This window comes from Pagrus major, chromosome 20, assembly GCF_040436345.1.
Source record: "Pagrus major chromosome 20, Pma_NU_1.0".
Taxonomy (NCBI): domain Eukaryota; kingdom Metazoa; phylum Chordata; class Actinopteri; order Spariformes; family Sparidae; genus Pagrus; species Pagrus major.
In genome coordinates this window covers 20,357,834-20,372,219 of record NC_133234.1, presented here as the reverse complement: position 1 = coordinate 20,372,219, position 14,386 = coordinate 20,357,834, and the positions used below count along the sequence as shown (strand labels likewise).

General features: G+C 43.9%; 1 protein-coding gene across 2 annotated transcripts in view; it reads left to right on the top strand.

Moving 5' to 3' along the window:
* The first annotated feature begins 542 nt into the window (after window positions 1–542).
* The window catches only part of LOC141015121 (neurotrypsin-like), a 38,947-nt gene continuing 25,103 nt past the window's right edge, over window positions 543–14,386 (top strand). The window contains exons 1-2 of one of the 2 annotated variants that reach the window (XM_073489047.1): window positions 543–628; window positions 842–913. In XM_073489047.1, the coding sequence (XP_073345148.1) occupies window positions 899–913 (15 nt within the window). In that variant the 5' untranslated portion in view covers window positions 543–628; window positions 842–898. Of the gene's footprint in view, window positions 629–840; window positions 914–10,264; window positions 10,488–14,386 lie in introns of those variants that run through there. The other variant, XM_073489046.1, reaches the window with a different exon arrangement.

Here is a 14,386-nt window from a genome sequence, read left to right as displayed (position 1 = left end):
CAGTTGAACAATCTGTTGCTAGTAGCAACCGTTCCACATCCCTTCCACCATTTTGTCAGGACAAAATGTCTGAAAATTAACTTCCTTTTCTGAAAATTAAAAATAGACCACATTACTCCATAACTCATTGACACACACCAATAATAATAATAATAATAATTATTATTATTATTATTTAACTGGTGTCACCCATGAGAGATTAACACCAGTGACCATATTTATGTAAAGTGAATATTTTTTCACAATAGCTTCAAATAAAAAAACCCAAAGACAGTCCGCCATCTTTAACCTTTCGGCCTGCTGGATGTTTGTTTAGCTCACTGCAGCTGTGCACCTTCATGCAGGTGAGGTCAGTGTCATGTTCCTGTCATTTTAGTTTCCTTGTATGTGGGTTTTCTTGGTTTCGTGGTGTCTTTTGCCCTTTTTCCTCCTCACCAGCCTGATTTTCCCTCCACACCTGCACTGCATCTCCCTCATTAGCACTTCCCCTCCTTCCAGCTTTTTCCAGCTCATCAGTTCAGTTTCTGTGTTCCTGCTGTTCTGTTTCCCTACGTCGGTCCTGCGTCTGTCATCAGTCTTCTCCTCATGTTTGACCTGAGTTTGCTGCCCGAGTCCACCTGTTTTCCTGGTTTGTACTTAGTTTAGTTTTTTGCTCTTGGATTATTCCTGTTTTGCTGCTTGTATTTTTGACTTTTGGATTTTGTGAATTTCAGTCTTATTTTATAAAAAGCTCGCCTTTTGTTCAGTTACCGACCCGCCTTTGGGTCCACTTTGCCAAACTCTTAACAGGCAGCCTCACTTCACTGTTGTCACTGATCCTTTTTTTAATCACCCCCTGCAGAGCCTTCCTGTCCTGGGCCGTGATGAACCATGCCAGTTTGTGAGGTTTCCTGTCAGGATGCTAAACATTTCCGTAAGAAGTAGAGCCTTTTCTGTTTTTTTTTTTTCCCAGGGTGGTGATGTGTGATGACCATGATAAGTCCTCTGTCATATTGATTCACAGGAACTTATAACATTTCACCTGCTCCACCTCAGCTGCACTGACGTAGACGGCGGTGTGCGTCTTTGCCTCCTTCTGTCTAAAAAATATCAGCTCCTTGGCTTTGCTGATGTTGAGCAGGAGATGGTCCTGTGCACCACTCTGCAAGATTTTTGATCTCTCCCTGATATGAACTCTCATCGCTGTTTTGTAAGGCAGCCAGGTTGTTATATAGGCCTAGATGTTAATGTTCTAGCTGTGTATGGTGAAGCTAATTTCAATTTGTAACTCAGAGCTGCATTATATCTCACAAGATAATGACCTGTCGTTAATAAAATCGTTAGCTGCAGCTGCTAAAGCTGCCAAAACCAATGTAGTAGAGCAAAGAGTACAATACTGAAAGTATTAAGTAGCAGAAAATGATCTAGATTCTGATTTTACATATGAATTATAATATAATATGATGCTACAACAGTCTACAGAAGTGTTAAAAAGTTAGGGAGACAAATGACGGGCTGTTCCTTTGTTCATACGTGACCATTTCTATACTCAAACACGTCCTACAGTTGCTATAAATAAAGCAGACCGCCTTCATACAGATTTGTCATCTCTCAAAACTGCTTTTGTTTTCAGCCTTTGGGGCTTGTTTTCCGGAGCTGGTGACATTTCAACAGGCTGCATTTCAGTGAAGCCGTTGACTCGGAGACAGAAGGTCACCACGGTTAGAGACACAGAGGGGATTTATTTGTCAAATCAGAGTGTCTCTTCTTCTCTGCTGTCGACGACCCAACCTGACTGTTGGGCGTCAGAGAGCAGCGAAAACAGAAAAGACGGAGCTCTTCCAGACAGGAGAGGCATGTAATTTCCTCAATTCCTCTAGTTTCCTGTCTCGCCTTTTTAAAAATACAGATAGTTGACTCAGAGTGAGAGGCTGGAGGACGTCAATAGTTGAGTCATCTCTCAGCTGGATGGTTTAACAGTGAGTAGTCAAGGTCTTTGGACCTCTGTGGGCAGCCAGAGATGGAGGATGAGCTGCTTTTGTGAATTTTTTCTGAAATAACTGAAATCTTTGGGCCAAGAATTGCCTGCGAATGAGTCAAGAGATTTACCAAATTTTGTACTTTCTATGCTTCAAAACAAACCAAAGTTGAAGCGTGTCAAATTAATTTTGCGCACATTAATCTGTTTAATTGTTTTTCTTCTTATTTTGGTGTTTGCAGTGTGATATTTACTTCTTTTAACATCACTTTTTAAACCAATTTCCATTAAAAGCACGTTTCAGTGAAAAGGACTTGGGTGCACTACCATGATGTGTACTTCCATCAGTTGGGGGCAGTGTCGTCTCATAATCTGGTCTGGATTTTCTGTTTGGCACCACATACAAACATAACAATCCTTGATATTTAATCAAATAAGGAGATGTGGTACAGAAAACACATTGATTTACAGTTATTCATTCAAAGGCACTGAAAATAAAAACGCATACATTTTATTTTTTAATCAACAGGAATTAACGTGATCAAATAGATAAACATTTGATCAGCTGCACAGTCAGATTTCAGTTTCATTATCAGATGCAGACAGATGAAAACATTCTCCACGCTGGATGTTTTCTCTGAGAAGCGTCCTGACAGCTGATGATAAATGATGTGCTGCTTTCCCAGAGGATGATGAGCAGAGCATCAGCCCTCTCCATCCTCTCTTCCTCTTAAATTTATGCAAAACACGCTTCTGTTCGCTGTCGAGCAGAGATGTTTTGCATGTTTGTGTGTGTTGTGGGGGCGTTTTATATTAAAGTGTCTGATAGTTTAATCTTTTCTGCAATCATTCACATATTTTTCTGTTTATGCTTTTCATGGCCAAAAGTAAACGGACACCTGAACTTTACACCAATATGCGATTGTTGAACGTCTAATTTCAAAGCCATGGACATTAATGTGCTGCTAAAACACCTTCCTCTCTTCTGGGAAAGGCTTTCTTCCAGCTCGATGTCGATGTTCCAGTTCATCGTGAAGACGTTCGATGGGGTTGAGGTCAGGGCTCTGTGCAGACCAAGTCCAGTTCTTCTGCACCAAATTAAGAGAACCATCTGCATATTGATGTTGAAACAGGAAATGTTGACACAAAGTCAGAAGCACGCTGTCATTTAAAATAGCTTTGTATCCTGAAGATGAATCTTAATTCGGATCTAACCATTAAACAGCCAAGCACCAAAATTCATGAAAGTGTGTGGACAGGCATGAGTATGTGCGTCCATTTACTTTTGGCCATAGAGTATACGCTTCAATAATATCAAATTAGTCTCCACCAAAAAGTTAGCTCGCTGGGTTGGGAGTTTTTTGGATTTGTAAAAGTTGAATTTTTCTGTAGATATCGCCATAATATTATCATTAATTATTTTGGCCACGATAACTCAGTCGTTATAAATCTGTTGAACCCTCGTCATCAGGTTCTGAGTCAGAATCAGTCAGGACAGAGGCGTAGCAATTCGTATCCTCCCCAGCTCCACTTCATCACGGTAGCTTTAAACTTGGATGGTGAACATTAGAAAAGTAAAATCTGCAAACACCAGCATCTGTAACTGTCACTGTGTTGTTAGCATTTAGCACAATGTGCCAAGAATAGCCTCACAGAGAGCTGAATACATGACCTCATCATGTCCAGGTTAGCCTCTGATCCGCTAATGTCTATGCTAGCGGCTCTATCATAAACATTGCATCTGCTAAATGTCAGCGTGTTCACATTGTCAATGTCATGACATTAGCATTTAGCTCAAAGCACAGTTTTGCCAAAGAAATAGCCTCATCAAAGAGCAGCTTAGCCATGTAAATGAGGTTGTGAGACATTTTTACAAGAAAGCCACAGGCCTAGAGACCATAAAGATAAAAAACTGAAAAGCGATTTTATATCTTCCAGTATTCGTCACATAAAGGATTGAATTTTTATTCTCTTAATAGTATTCTGTTAGCCGACTGATTTCCTCCATTTGTATCGGTACAATGATGGCGCAATAAACGTATAAATCATCGCTATCGTGAAATGTCCCTAACCAGGGAGCTGAGTCAGAGCAGATTGTGTTGGTAGATGTAGGGCCGGAGGAGTCAGTGACTCTGGCAGCTGTTACATCTCACTAACTCCCCAACCCCAGGTCCAATTTATTCAGCCAGGTTGAGGATTAGACGCTGTAACATCACAAGCTCTTCCTTTAGGCCTCTTAGCTCCAGCCCTTTCATCTCTCATGTCCTGTTCCCTCTTTTGTGCTCCACCCTCAGTGTGTTCCCTCTCTTCCCATCCGTCCTCCACCATCCTCCTTGATTTCTCCATCTCTGTTTTGTGGCTGTCAGCGAGATGAGAGAAAAAGCAGAGCAGGAAGCAAGAGCTCTCTGCGGGGACTCGGCTTCTCGGAGTGATAAAATAGCTGTGATCTTTTTCCTGCAGAATCAACACTGTGTTTGTGTTTCCCCCTATCTACACTTACACCCGTGGCATTTTTGTGCTTTTATTGATGCTGTATTGCCTTTTTCATTTTGGGTTTCACAGGGTGTGAAATGCCAAACGAAAGAATGGGACCCCGTGCACCCTTTTAGCCCTGATGTTATTTTATCAGAAAATTATTAGAAATGTGTTTCAGGTATCCCGTCATGTTTTTTTTCTTCCTGTGTGGCAGTAAAAGCATCTTCAAGTAGCACAATAATGGGTTTGCAAGTAAGAGGAAGTCAGATAAACGAAGGGAGGAAATTGAAATATTACAGGCGAGAGTGCAAGCAAACAGGATGATTACCACTGTGCTCGCCAACCCATTCACACATCCCTCCTCATCCCTGCAGCGATCGGGGTTTGGTAATGGTGTCTCTTGCTGCCACTGAGTGGAGGCAGTGACATTAAAGGCGGCAGTGACTGGTAATGAATCGTTAAAAGAGAAATTTGGAGCTTTACTGATCCGCTTCCATACCAACTGTCTTAGCTGTGGGGATTGGATTGTCTCCATGTTTGGTGGGGGGGACGAGGAGGAGATGGGGATGGGTGTAATGGGATTTGAGGAAGTGCTTCTGGGTGGAACTTCAACACACACACACACACACACACACACACAATACATATGACAAAACCTCTGAGTGTGTGCGTGCTTGTTTTAAGCTAATCTTCAAAGCTTTTACATTTTGCAGAAATCCATCGTGACAGACAGACAGCAGCGAGCCCGAGCAGATTTGAATTTTTGCATTTTTCGACTGATTCTCGACCTCCTTCTGTTGTCTTTCCGACGCCTTTTGTCCTGCACATGTACGCACAACACAGTCAAGGATGGGAGAGGGGCCGCTGCCATGTTGCCATGACAACCAGGCGTTTGCAAAAATCAGCGTGATGCCAACTCTCATCCAGGATCACATATGGGCTTGTGCATGTGTGTGTGTGTGTGGTGGGGGGAGAGAGAGAGAGAGACAAAGACGCTGAAGGAAGCAAATAAGCACACATGCCGTATACTGTATGTGCATGCATTTGTGCGAACCTGATATTACTTTTATATTGCACCAGTTCCTCCATGTTGTTTACACGCCGCGATGCAATAAACAGAAAATTAGGAAGGAGTGAAAAGGGGAAAAGAGCGACGCAGAGATAACCACAGAGAGATAGATGACGACGATAAGAGAAATTGGATTTGGGTTAAAGATAGCAAACTGTTATCACTGAACGCTAACATCAAAGGCCTCGTTGGCAGGGGGAAACTATGAAACTTTAAAAAAAAAAGAAAAAGTTTAATTTCACAAGTAATCTCCCAGCCTGAGGCTCATGGGTAAAACAAAACTCTGTGAAGTAGATGAATTTAACTAATCTCTCTCGCACAGCTTCAGGGGATCACAGAGGCGCAGGGATAGAAAATTGCACAAGTGCCGAGTTCGGTTGTTACATTGATGAAACAGAGACGTCTCACTCCTCCTAATGTACCGAGCACAGAAGGTGGTATGTCCCTGCCCTCAAACACAAGAGGAAAAACGTGCTTTTGACCAGGAAAATTAGCCTGAGAGGATGAAAGGCCTCTGCACTTACGGGTTGACTGACAGCTGTCTCCTGCTCAGATGTTTCCTGCTGTGTGGATGAGAAGGGACTTGGTTGATGTTGCATCAAAACACAGTGCTGATACAGCAGACGAGAAGGATGATGGATGGTGTGTGAGTGTGTGTAAGAGGAGTGTGAACTCCAGTTTCATAAAAGCAATCCAGGTTAGAGCTAAAATGATGAGTCGATCAATCAACAGAATATCAATCTGCATCTAATTCGAAAAGTCATTAATTGATTAAGTCATTTTTAGGAACAACTATTGGATTGATTGCCATGATATTTGTCCAGACATTTGTCGCTCCCAGAAGATGAATCCTACTGACCTGCAGGACAAAGTTTTGATTTATGCAGTCAAACAGCTTGACGTCTATCAAGACTTTCATGGTTCTCAGATGATACACGATCAGCAGCGACAAGAAGTCCGATCCGTGGAGGCCCCTTCTTGCAACCTGCAGGACTCAAAGTCTGCTGCCAACACCCTGGTGCCAGACATCACAGGACATCCCCAGAGGTTTCCATGCCTCAAGGGTGGAGTCTCCATGAATCAGACTTTTTCTGGGATGTCCCATAGATGCTAGGTCTGATTGGGATCTGGCGAATTTGGAGGACAGTTTGGCACCTTGAGCTCTTTGTCAAGGTCTTTGGTCCATTCCTGTGCAGTTTTTGTAACGGGACAGTGAGCATTGTCCTGCCTGGCCGATGTCACGAGGGGGTGTTTGGGCGGGTGGTGGGTGGAAAGCCAGGACCCAGGGTTTCCCAGCAGAACAGTGCATTGTAACTCAGATCACTGTTGGTCCTTTGAACATTGAGGCTTTTCAATGTATATCCTAAGAACTTTGGTGATCCATTGCATTTTAATCTTGTGCGATTCATCACGTCAAAATGTAAATATGTCCAATATTTTGGTTTATGACCAACTACCTGCCTCAGCTGTACTTACTACAGTCATCCTTTAATTTCCTGCCATATATCCCTGTCCAGGTCGCAATGCCAGCAGCGTAGGTAGTCCAGCTGTCCCTCTCCCCAGCAACGTTTTCCAGCTCCTCCTGGGTGGGGGATTCAAGATGAGATATATATTCTCTCCAGATGTTCTGGATCTATCTTGGGTCACCTACGAGTTAGGGGTGCTTGGAAAACCCCCAAAAGAGGCTCCCCAGAGAGTATCCTCATCAGATGCTGGAATCACCTCACCTTTGGCGTGAAGGAGCAGCATTTCTACGCTGAGATCCCTGCAGATATCTGAGCACCTAAGGGTGAGCCCAGTTATTTGGAGGAAATAAGCTTGGCTGAGCATAGCCTGAGCCAAGCTGTTATTCACTTCCGAGTTGTCTGATGGTTTGTGATAATCTCCGCCAACCAAAATTCCTTCTTCATAGCCTCCTTGAACTCCCTCCAGGTTTTTGCTTTGGCGACCATCAAAGTTGCAGCTCCTCTGGCCTCCCGCTACCTGTCAGCTTGACGGGCTCTTGGGAAGATATACTTGCTTTTAGAATCACTTTTGGATATGCATGAGGGCTGGCTTGTGTATCCTGTGTCCGTTCGGAGCGTTGGTCATGCACGTCCTCAGAAATTAAGGCTACGCTTACATGCAATATGCGCATGAATGGCAGGAGCAGTGTAGGGCCAGTATGGGGATGTGACAGGGTTCATCAGGAGTCAGTAAGCAAGTCAGCAGAAGCAGGGACAACAAGCTAACGTGTGCCATCTAGTGGTATCCACCGGTAACATACGTAGTATATAGGCAAGTATGTGAACAACTACGTTCACCATGCAGCCAGCAATTCAGACATTACCCAGTTCTAGCTTCTCAATTATGAGGATTTGTTGCTTTGACTTTGTCTTCTATTGTAATAAACTGAATATATTTGGGTTTTAGACTCTTGGCCATACAAAACAAGCATTGTCACGGCCATTTTTTATAATTTTATTCCATTTTATAGACCAAATGTTCGAGAATATAATCAGCAGAGTAATCAGTAAAATAAAAATACTTGGCTGTGGCCTTAATTCGGTTAATTTCTCTTTTTCTGAGCGTCTTTGCTACACACACCCTCACTAGACGTCGGCGTGATTGCATTTATATTGGATCTGATAAGAACACACACGCAATCTGGAAAACGCTGAGCTGACCACTTCTCTCCAGCAGCACAGTCCAATTGCTGAGTGAAGACAAAACATCCTGGCAGCTGGCTCTGTTTTTATTTGCTCTGATCTGAAATGCCTCTTCTTGGATCAGCTTCAAATACAACATTTCGGGGCAAAGCATGCAAGCACTTTTGTCAACAACTATAATCAAAATGCATGTGTCTTTGGAAGAGTTTTTGTCACCATCAGCCAGAATCTTTGCCGTGCGGATTTTATTTCACAGCCAGTTTCTCTTTTGGATGTGCCCCTCACCAAGCTGATTATGTTTTTAGCAGTTTTACAAACAGGAGCTGCAAAAAAAGCGGACAAGTGGGAACATTATTTGTTTTTTTTTATTATTGAACACAGACAACTTTTCCCTGATAAACAGCCATCTGGCCTCTTGCAGCTTACTTGTCTACTTGTGTTCTATCAATATGGAAAGAACTGCTTTTCCTTGTGTTGGACACTAGGGGCATTTTCCGTATATTTACGGATCTACGGACACCAGTCACATTCATATGTGGAAACTAGGCGTTAGGGTTGGTTTGGTCGCCACAAACACAGCAGCAGATGGTCCGACTTCCCGCCAGATATATCGCTCTTTGGTCTCCAGAAAAACGGCTGGAAATTGTCCCAAGTCTCCTTAAAAATATCCACTCCTTTCACACTTACAAATGTTGAAACTCAGACTTGAACTGCGGTCACTGGCTTAGCTTTGTCGCCTGTAACTTGGCCACCATCCCCTCCACCACCCGACCGGGAAGTCACATATAAACGTGTTTTTTTAATGTGATATGACACCTTTTGTGGAAACTGCGGTCTCCTGTAAAAGACCACCTGAATGTGTATTTTTCTAAGAGAAGGGTTAAAGATGCAGCTTTATATCTTGAAGAAATTGTTTATCGTCACCTTTACTCTGAGGGGCCATGTGGGTAAAATGTGGGTCATCGAAGTGATGTTTGGTTTAATTACAATTAGTCTTAAATATAGTAAATCTAGTTTGTCCAAAACCCCCAAAACAGGCTGGATTGTTGAATACTGACATGGGGCTTTCAGTCATTGCATCTGATAAATCAGCCTTAAACATACAAGACAAGTGCAAACATGGTGCACATTTCCAGACATCTGAGTCTGTAGCCTATTTTTGACTTTTGATTACATTAGATTATGCCGCTTTTGCACCCAAATTAGCGGGTCGACGCAGGTTTTTTTAAGTGTGGATCAACCAGCTAAAAATCGACTATATCTGAAGCGTTTCGTTGTACGGTTTGCGTCACGAATGTGGCGGAAACAGCTGTATAAGAAGAGAAAACAACAGTAGACCGCATCCCAAATTCCTTCCTTATTTACGCGCCACCACTGGATGTTGCTAATGCATCATCCCCCCATCAAAACTGAGCCGAGGTGTAAAAAACCTGTGTCTACTACAGAGTCAATTGAACCTGGTGTAAATGCCGAGTGTAGACATGCCCATTGCACACAAAAGCCAGATCTTAGCGGGTTTAAGTGGGATTTTTGACCAGTGGAAAAGGGGTATTAGACAGTCTTCATTGTCCCCGAGGGGCAATTTGGTTTCCAACAGTACTCAACCAAAAGTCCTTTGTTTTAGGAACCCAACAGCTGATGGAGGAAATGGTTTCAGATATCTGTTTAATTTGGCACTGCTAGGGAAAGTATACCTCCTCCCTGATGGCAGGACGGCGTGTAGGTGAATATAGTGACATTCATTCATCAGCTGAAGAGGTCAAAATTGTCCGCAGAGCCCCAGATCTAAATATACAACATGACCCAGAGTGATAAACGTGCAGAAAAACAGAAGTCACATCCAAACAATTCATCAATGATGAATCACACAGCTGACAGAGAGGGAGAGAGAGAGAGAGAGAGAGAGAGTGTGTGTGTGTGTGTGTGTGAGAGAGAGAGAGAGAGAGAGAGAGAGAGAGAGAGACTGGTGGCATCAGGTTTTTTTTGCAGAGCTCAACACTATTTCACCCAGAATCGGATCGGTGCGTGTGTGTGTGCGTTAATAGTGCCGCACCCTGTCCTCTGTGCGTAAAAACCTCCCACGTACATCATCACACACCACGTTTCTTCTCCCAGCAGCGGGACGAGCAGAGCAGAGGAGGAGAGAAGAAGAGTAGAGGAGAGGAGGAGGAGGAGAGCGGTTCACCTCGCCGACAGGTTTGGGCTCAGAGATGGGAGTGGAGCGGCCGCTTCTCAGGCTATGACACGGACACACCGGGCGGGAAGGATGGCTCTCACCAGCCGGGAAATGTTGTGCTTGATCGGAACCGCCTGCCTCTGGCTGCCGTTGTTCGCGGAGGTACGTGAAGCCTACTCCTCTCTGATGATGATGATGATTTTGCAATGTGGCCTGTTTTTTCTTTCATTCATTCTTGAGTCACGCTTTGATGACCTGAGCTAATCGAGATGATTAGATTGATTTGTGTCGTGCATGTTTCCCCTCCATTGATGCGTTCAGGGTGCACCTCCAACAAAAGCAGGTGCAGAAGGAGCATCAACACCTCCTAATCCGCCTTTTTTTAAGCCAATTAAAGGCGCCATCAAAGCTCATTCTCCAATTAGGCGGACAGTATGTTGTCTCTCACACATGCATGGTCTCAATCACAAGCCCTCCACCCTCCTCCTCTTCTTCCTCCCTCCTCTTCTTCCTCCTCCCTCCTCCTCCACCAAGCCCCCCTCGGCGGGGTATCATGAGAGGAGCCCGTCGGTGGCTCCTGTGCCCCCGCGGTGATGTGGGAATGAGCCCTGCACGGGCTGCCGGAGCTTGTCACAGCAGCTCAGTCAGCATGCAGACAAACTGAAGCGAGGCAGGTGTTGTTGTCAGCTGTGGGTCAGAGAGGACCTCAGCTGGAACTCTGGAATTTCATCAATTAATACTAAATCAATCCATTAATCATTAGATTCACACATTTCCCCCCCCCCTCTCCTCCTGTGTTGTACTACAGTGAGTGTGTGTTGTGCTAATGTGCAGCAGATGAGCTGTGTAGCCAGTGTAGAAGTCATTAGTGGAGTACAGTGCTGTGCAGGATTTAATTAGAGCTGCTAACACTGGAAGCAGCCGTGCATGTAGCACAAATAGCACACTGCAGATGAGTTTCAGCTCTTTTTTTCTTCATTAGACAAAATCTTTTTCATCAGGAGGAGACTGAACGGAGGATGAGTGAGGCGACGGCACGTTACTGTGTCGGCAGCAACAGAAAGGAACCAAACCCCTAAATCTTCCGTAACATGTGAACTCTGCTTTACTCTCAATCACATGCAGAATATTTCCTGAAATCAAAAGTTTTCAGTTGGCCGGATCTGCAATCAGACACCCCTTTTCCACCAAATGATCTCTGGTTCTTGAACTGGTTCTGTTAAAAGCCCCACTCACACACTGCCTTTTCAAGGCGGGAATATGGCGCTGATACTCTGCCTGTCATCACCTGTGTGAAAGTTACAGAGGTGTAATGGGGTGACAGCTTTGTTCCACCTCTGATCTTCCGGCGGAGGTAGTAACAGCCGCAACAGAGGCAAGATGACGTTCACTGTCTGATGATTAAACAGATCCTTCACTCATCAAATAGATGAGAAATGTCCCACACTTCAACCCACAAAGCAAATTACACGACCAAATGACAGTGATGTGGTGGCAGGTCGTGTCTTCAGCATTTTATGTGAGGAAGAAATCACACTTCCACCCGCCCTAAAAAAACAGAGTCTTTCCCCGGCAGCGAGAGCCGGGCGGCACCAGCAGTTGACTGGTGGTGATTTAATGAGGAAAAGCCACCGTGACCCGGTCAGCCCTGTCCACCGAGGTCTTCAGTGAACTTCCCCCCCAGAAAAGAACAGGATTATAAACTGTTTGCTGAGACATTAATAGATTTACAGGTGGAAACAATCCACTCCAGTTTATGGGAAATGGTTCCAGCCAGAAACCAACTTCTTGGGCTCAAAACCAGCTGATTTTTGGTCAAAATGCTCAGAACAAAGCGCCAACTGGAAAAGAAATGGTTCCATGTTTGTGGCAAGTCACCCAGTGTGTGTTTTGGGTCTACACTCGGGGCGCTGCGTGCCGGCGCAAGGAAAAAAATCTAATTAAATTGGCATAAGTACTGTAGATTAAAATTAAATGTCAAAATATGTTGGTTATCCGTGCGCTGTATTTTCTGATCTGACACAGCTATCAGCAAAACTACACAGTGCTGCTTGCAGGTTTTGGGACCTTTTGTCAGAGCGGTTACAACAATAGACACGTTAAAGTTAAGGAATGATCGTGGTCATGGTTGATAACGAATAACACTGATTGCCAGGTGGAAACAGGAAACGAACAGCGGTCTCCTGTTTTAAAGTCTGATGTTGTGTTGACACATCCATCCACCTCGACCTCGAACACAGCCTCACCTGAGCTCTTTCTCTGCTCCCTTCATAACAACCACAGCTGCTAGAGGACTGGTTGTTTTAGGGAACTGATGAAGTGTGAGTTTATATACTTTTGTCAGAGTAATGTAGCTCGGATCCACCAACGTCATGAGAAGATGTTGATTAATGTTACCAGAAAAGTGTAATTCTATCCGTCATGATTATGTTTAGGCGCTCACAGCCCCTGGTTTAATATCAGGGAAAGACTCCAGACTTGATTATATAACAAGTCAAGAGACACAGTTAGATTGTTAATTACGTCAGAAACTGGTAAAACAATTAGGTGTGTAGACATAATTGCGAGGAGAAAGAGTCGACACCTCAGAGTTAAGGCTCGACACACCAGAAATGATAATTCAGCCCAGAAATCTCTTAATTTTAATAGAATCACTAGATTGAACTTTTGCAAAGGCTTCAATTGTTTTTGACATGAGGACAAGGAGAGGTCCAAAGAGCTCAACATGGAGGAAACTGTCTGAAGTCACTGGTCGATTCATTGATTAGTCTAATAAGTCGCAACTACCAACAACACAGGACAAAACACGAGTTTATTCACTCCAGGGCCTGACCGATACACCGGACCGCTGATTAGATTGACTGATATTGGCCTATGACACATATATCGTATCGGCCGATATGAAAACTTTATGGTTTTGAAGTACACGGTACAGAAAACGATGCGTCAGGTTGTTTTTTTGTTTTTTTTAAGTCTACTGTTTCAGATCACTGATGTCATTTTAGACAATAAAACAGTGTTTGATAACCACATTTGAGGGAGCGCTGCAAAAAATGTTTCACTCCCTAATGTCGCCATTGGCCCCAAAAAGCTGCACAGCGGTCGCGCTCTAATTCATTCTTTAAGTCTATAATGGAGACGTGAAAGCAGACAGAAATGGTGCCGGGCTGCCAGCCTGACTGCATCCCCAGTCTGCCCTCATTGTCGTGGGCAATTTTGTGCCCAGTGGCAGACAAAGAGCACAGTGGAAGCTAGTTTTATAGAGAACCAATCGAAAGGCGGATGGTGTCATTATTATTTAGCCGTTACATTGTGCGATCAGCATTTACCCCTGCCGGTTTTCTTCTTCTGCCGTTGAAGACAGGATTTTGGGGGTTTTGTACTGATGGTCGGACAAAACCAGCAGTTTTGTTACATGAAATTGGGCTTTATGAAATATTGATGGACACTGGACAGTGATTAAGTGAATATGTAGCATGATAATGACCGTAATCATTAGTTGCCGCCCTTCTGTCATAATAGCTGTGTTGGATCAACTGATCTTGTGTCAGCCTGCTCTTCTGGATTATAAACTGCCCCGCAGACACAGAAGAGACGGTCTGCAGACAGTCATGAGACAGGAGTGGCTGGGACAAACGCATTTGCTTTAATTTAGTGTTTGAATTGCTGTTATTATCAGAAAGTGCAAGTGGTTTTTAATTCAACAACCAGTTTGAGGTGAACACATTTTTATCACTCAGGACTAAAAGCTCTGACTGAAAACATCACTTCAGAGCTCATTCTTCATCCTGCAGTCATTTCTGTTCACTCACAACAGAAATGGACTCCGCTGCATCTTTATTTCTTCTGTTTGTCTCAATGTCCCGCTCTATTCAGCGTGTTTGTGTGTGTTTGTTTGTGTTTGTGTGTTTGCATGGGGATGCAGTGGACGCAGCTGCGAGAGCGTCATAACTGATTAGCGCCGTAATCGAGCCGTGTGATTGATATGAATGGAGATATCAGCACCCGTGTTCACTACCACAGGTCACCTGTTCCTGCTCTAATATCATTAGGGTGAGCTG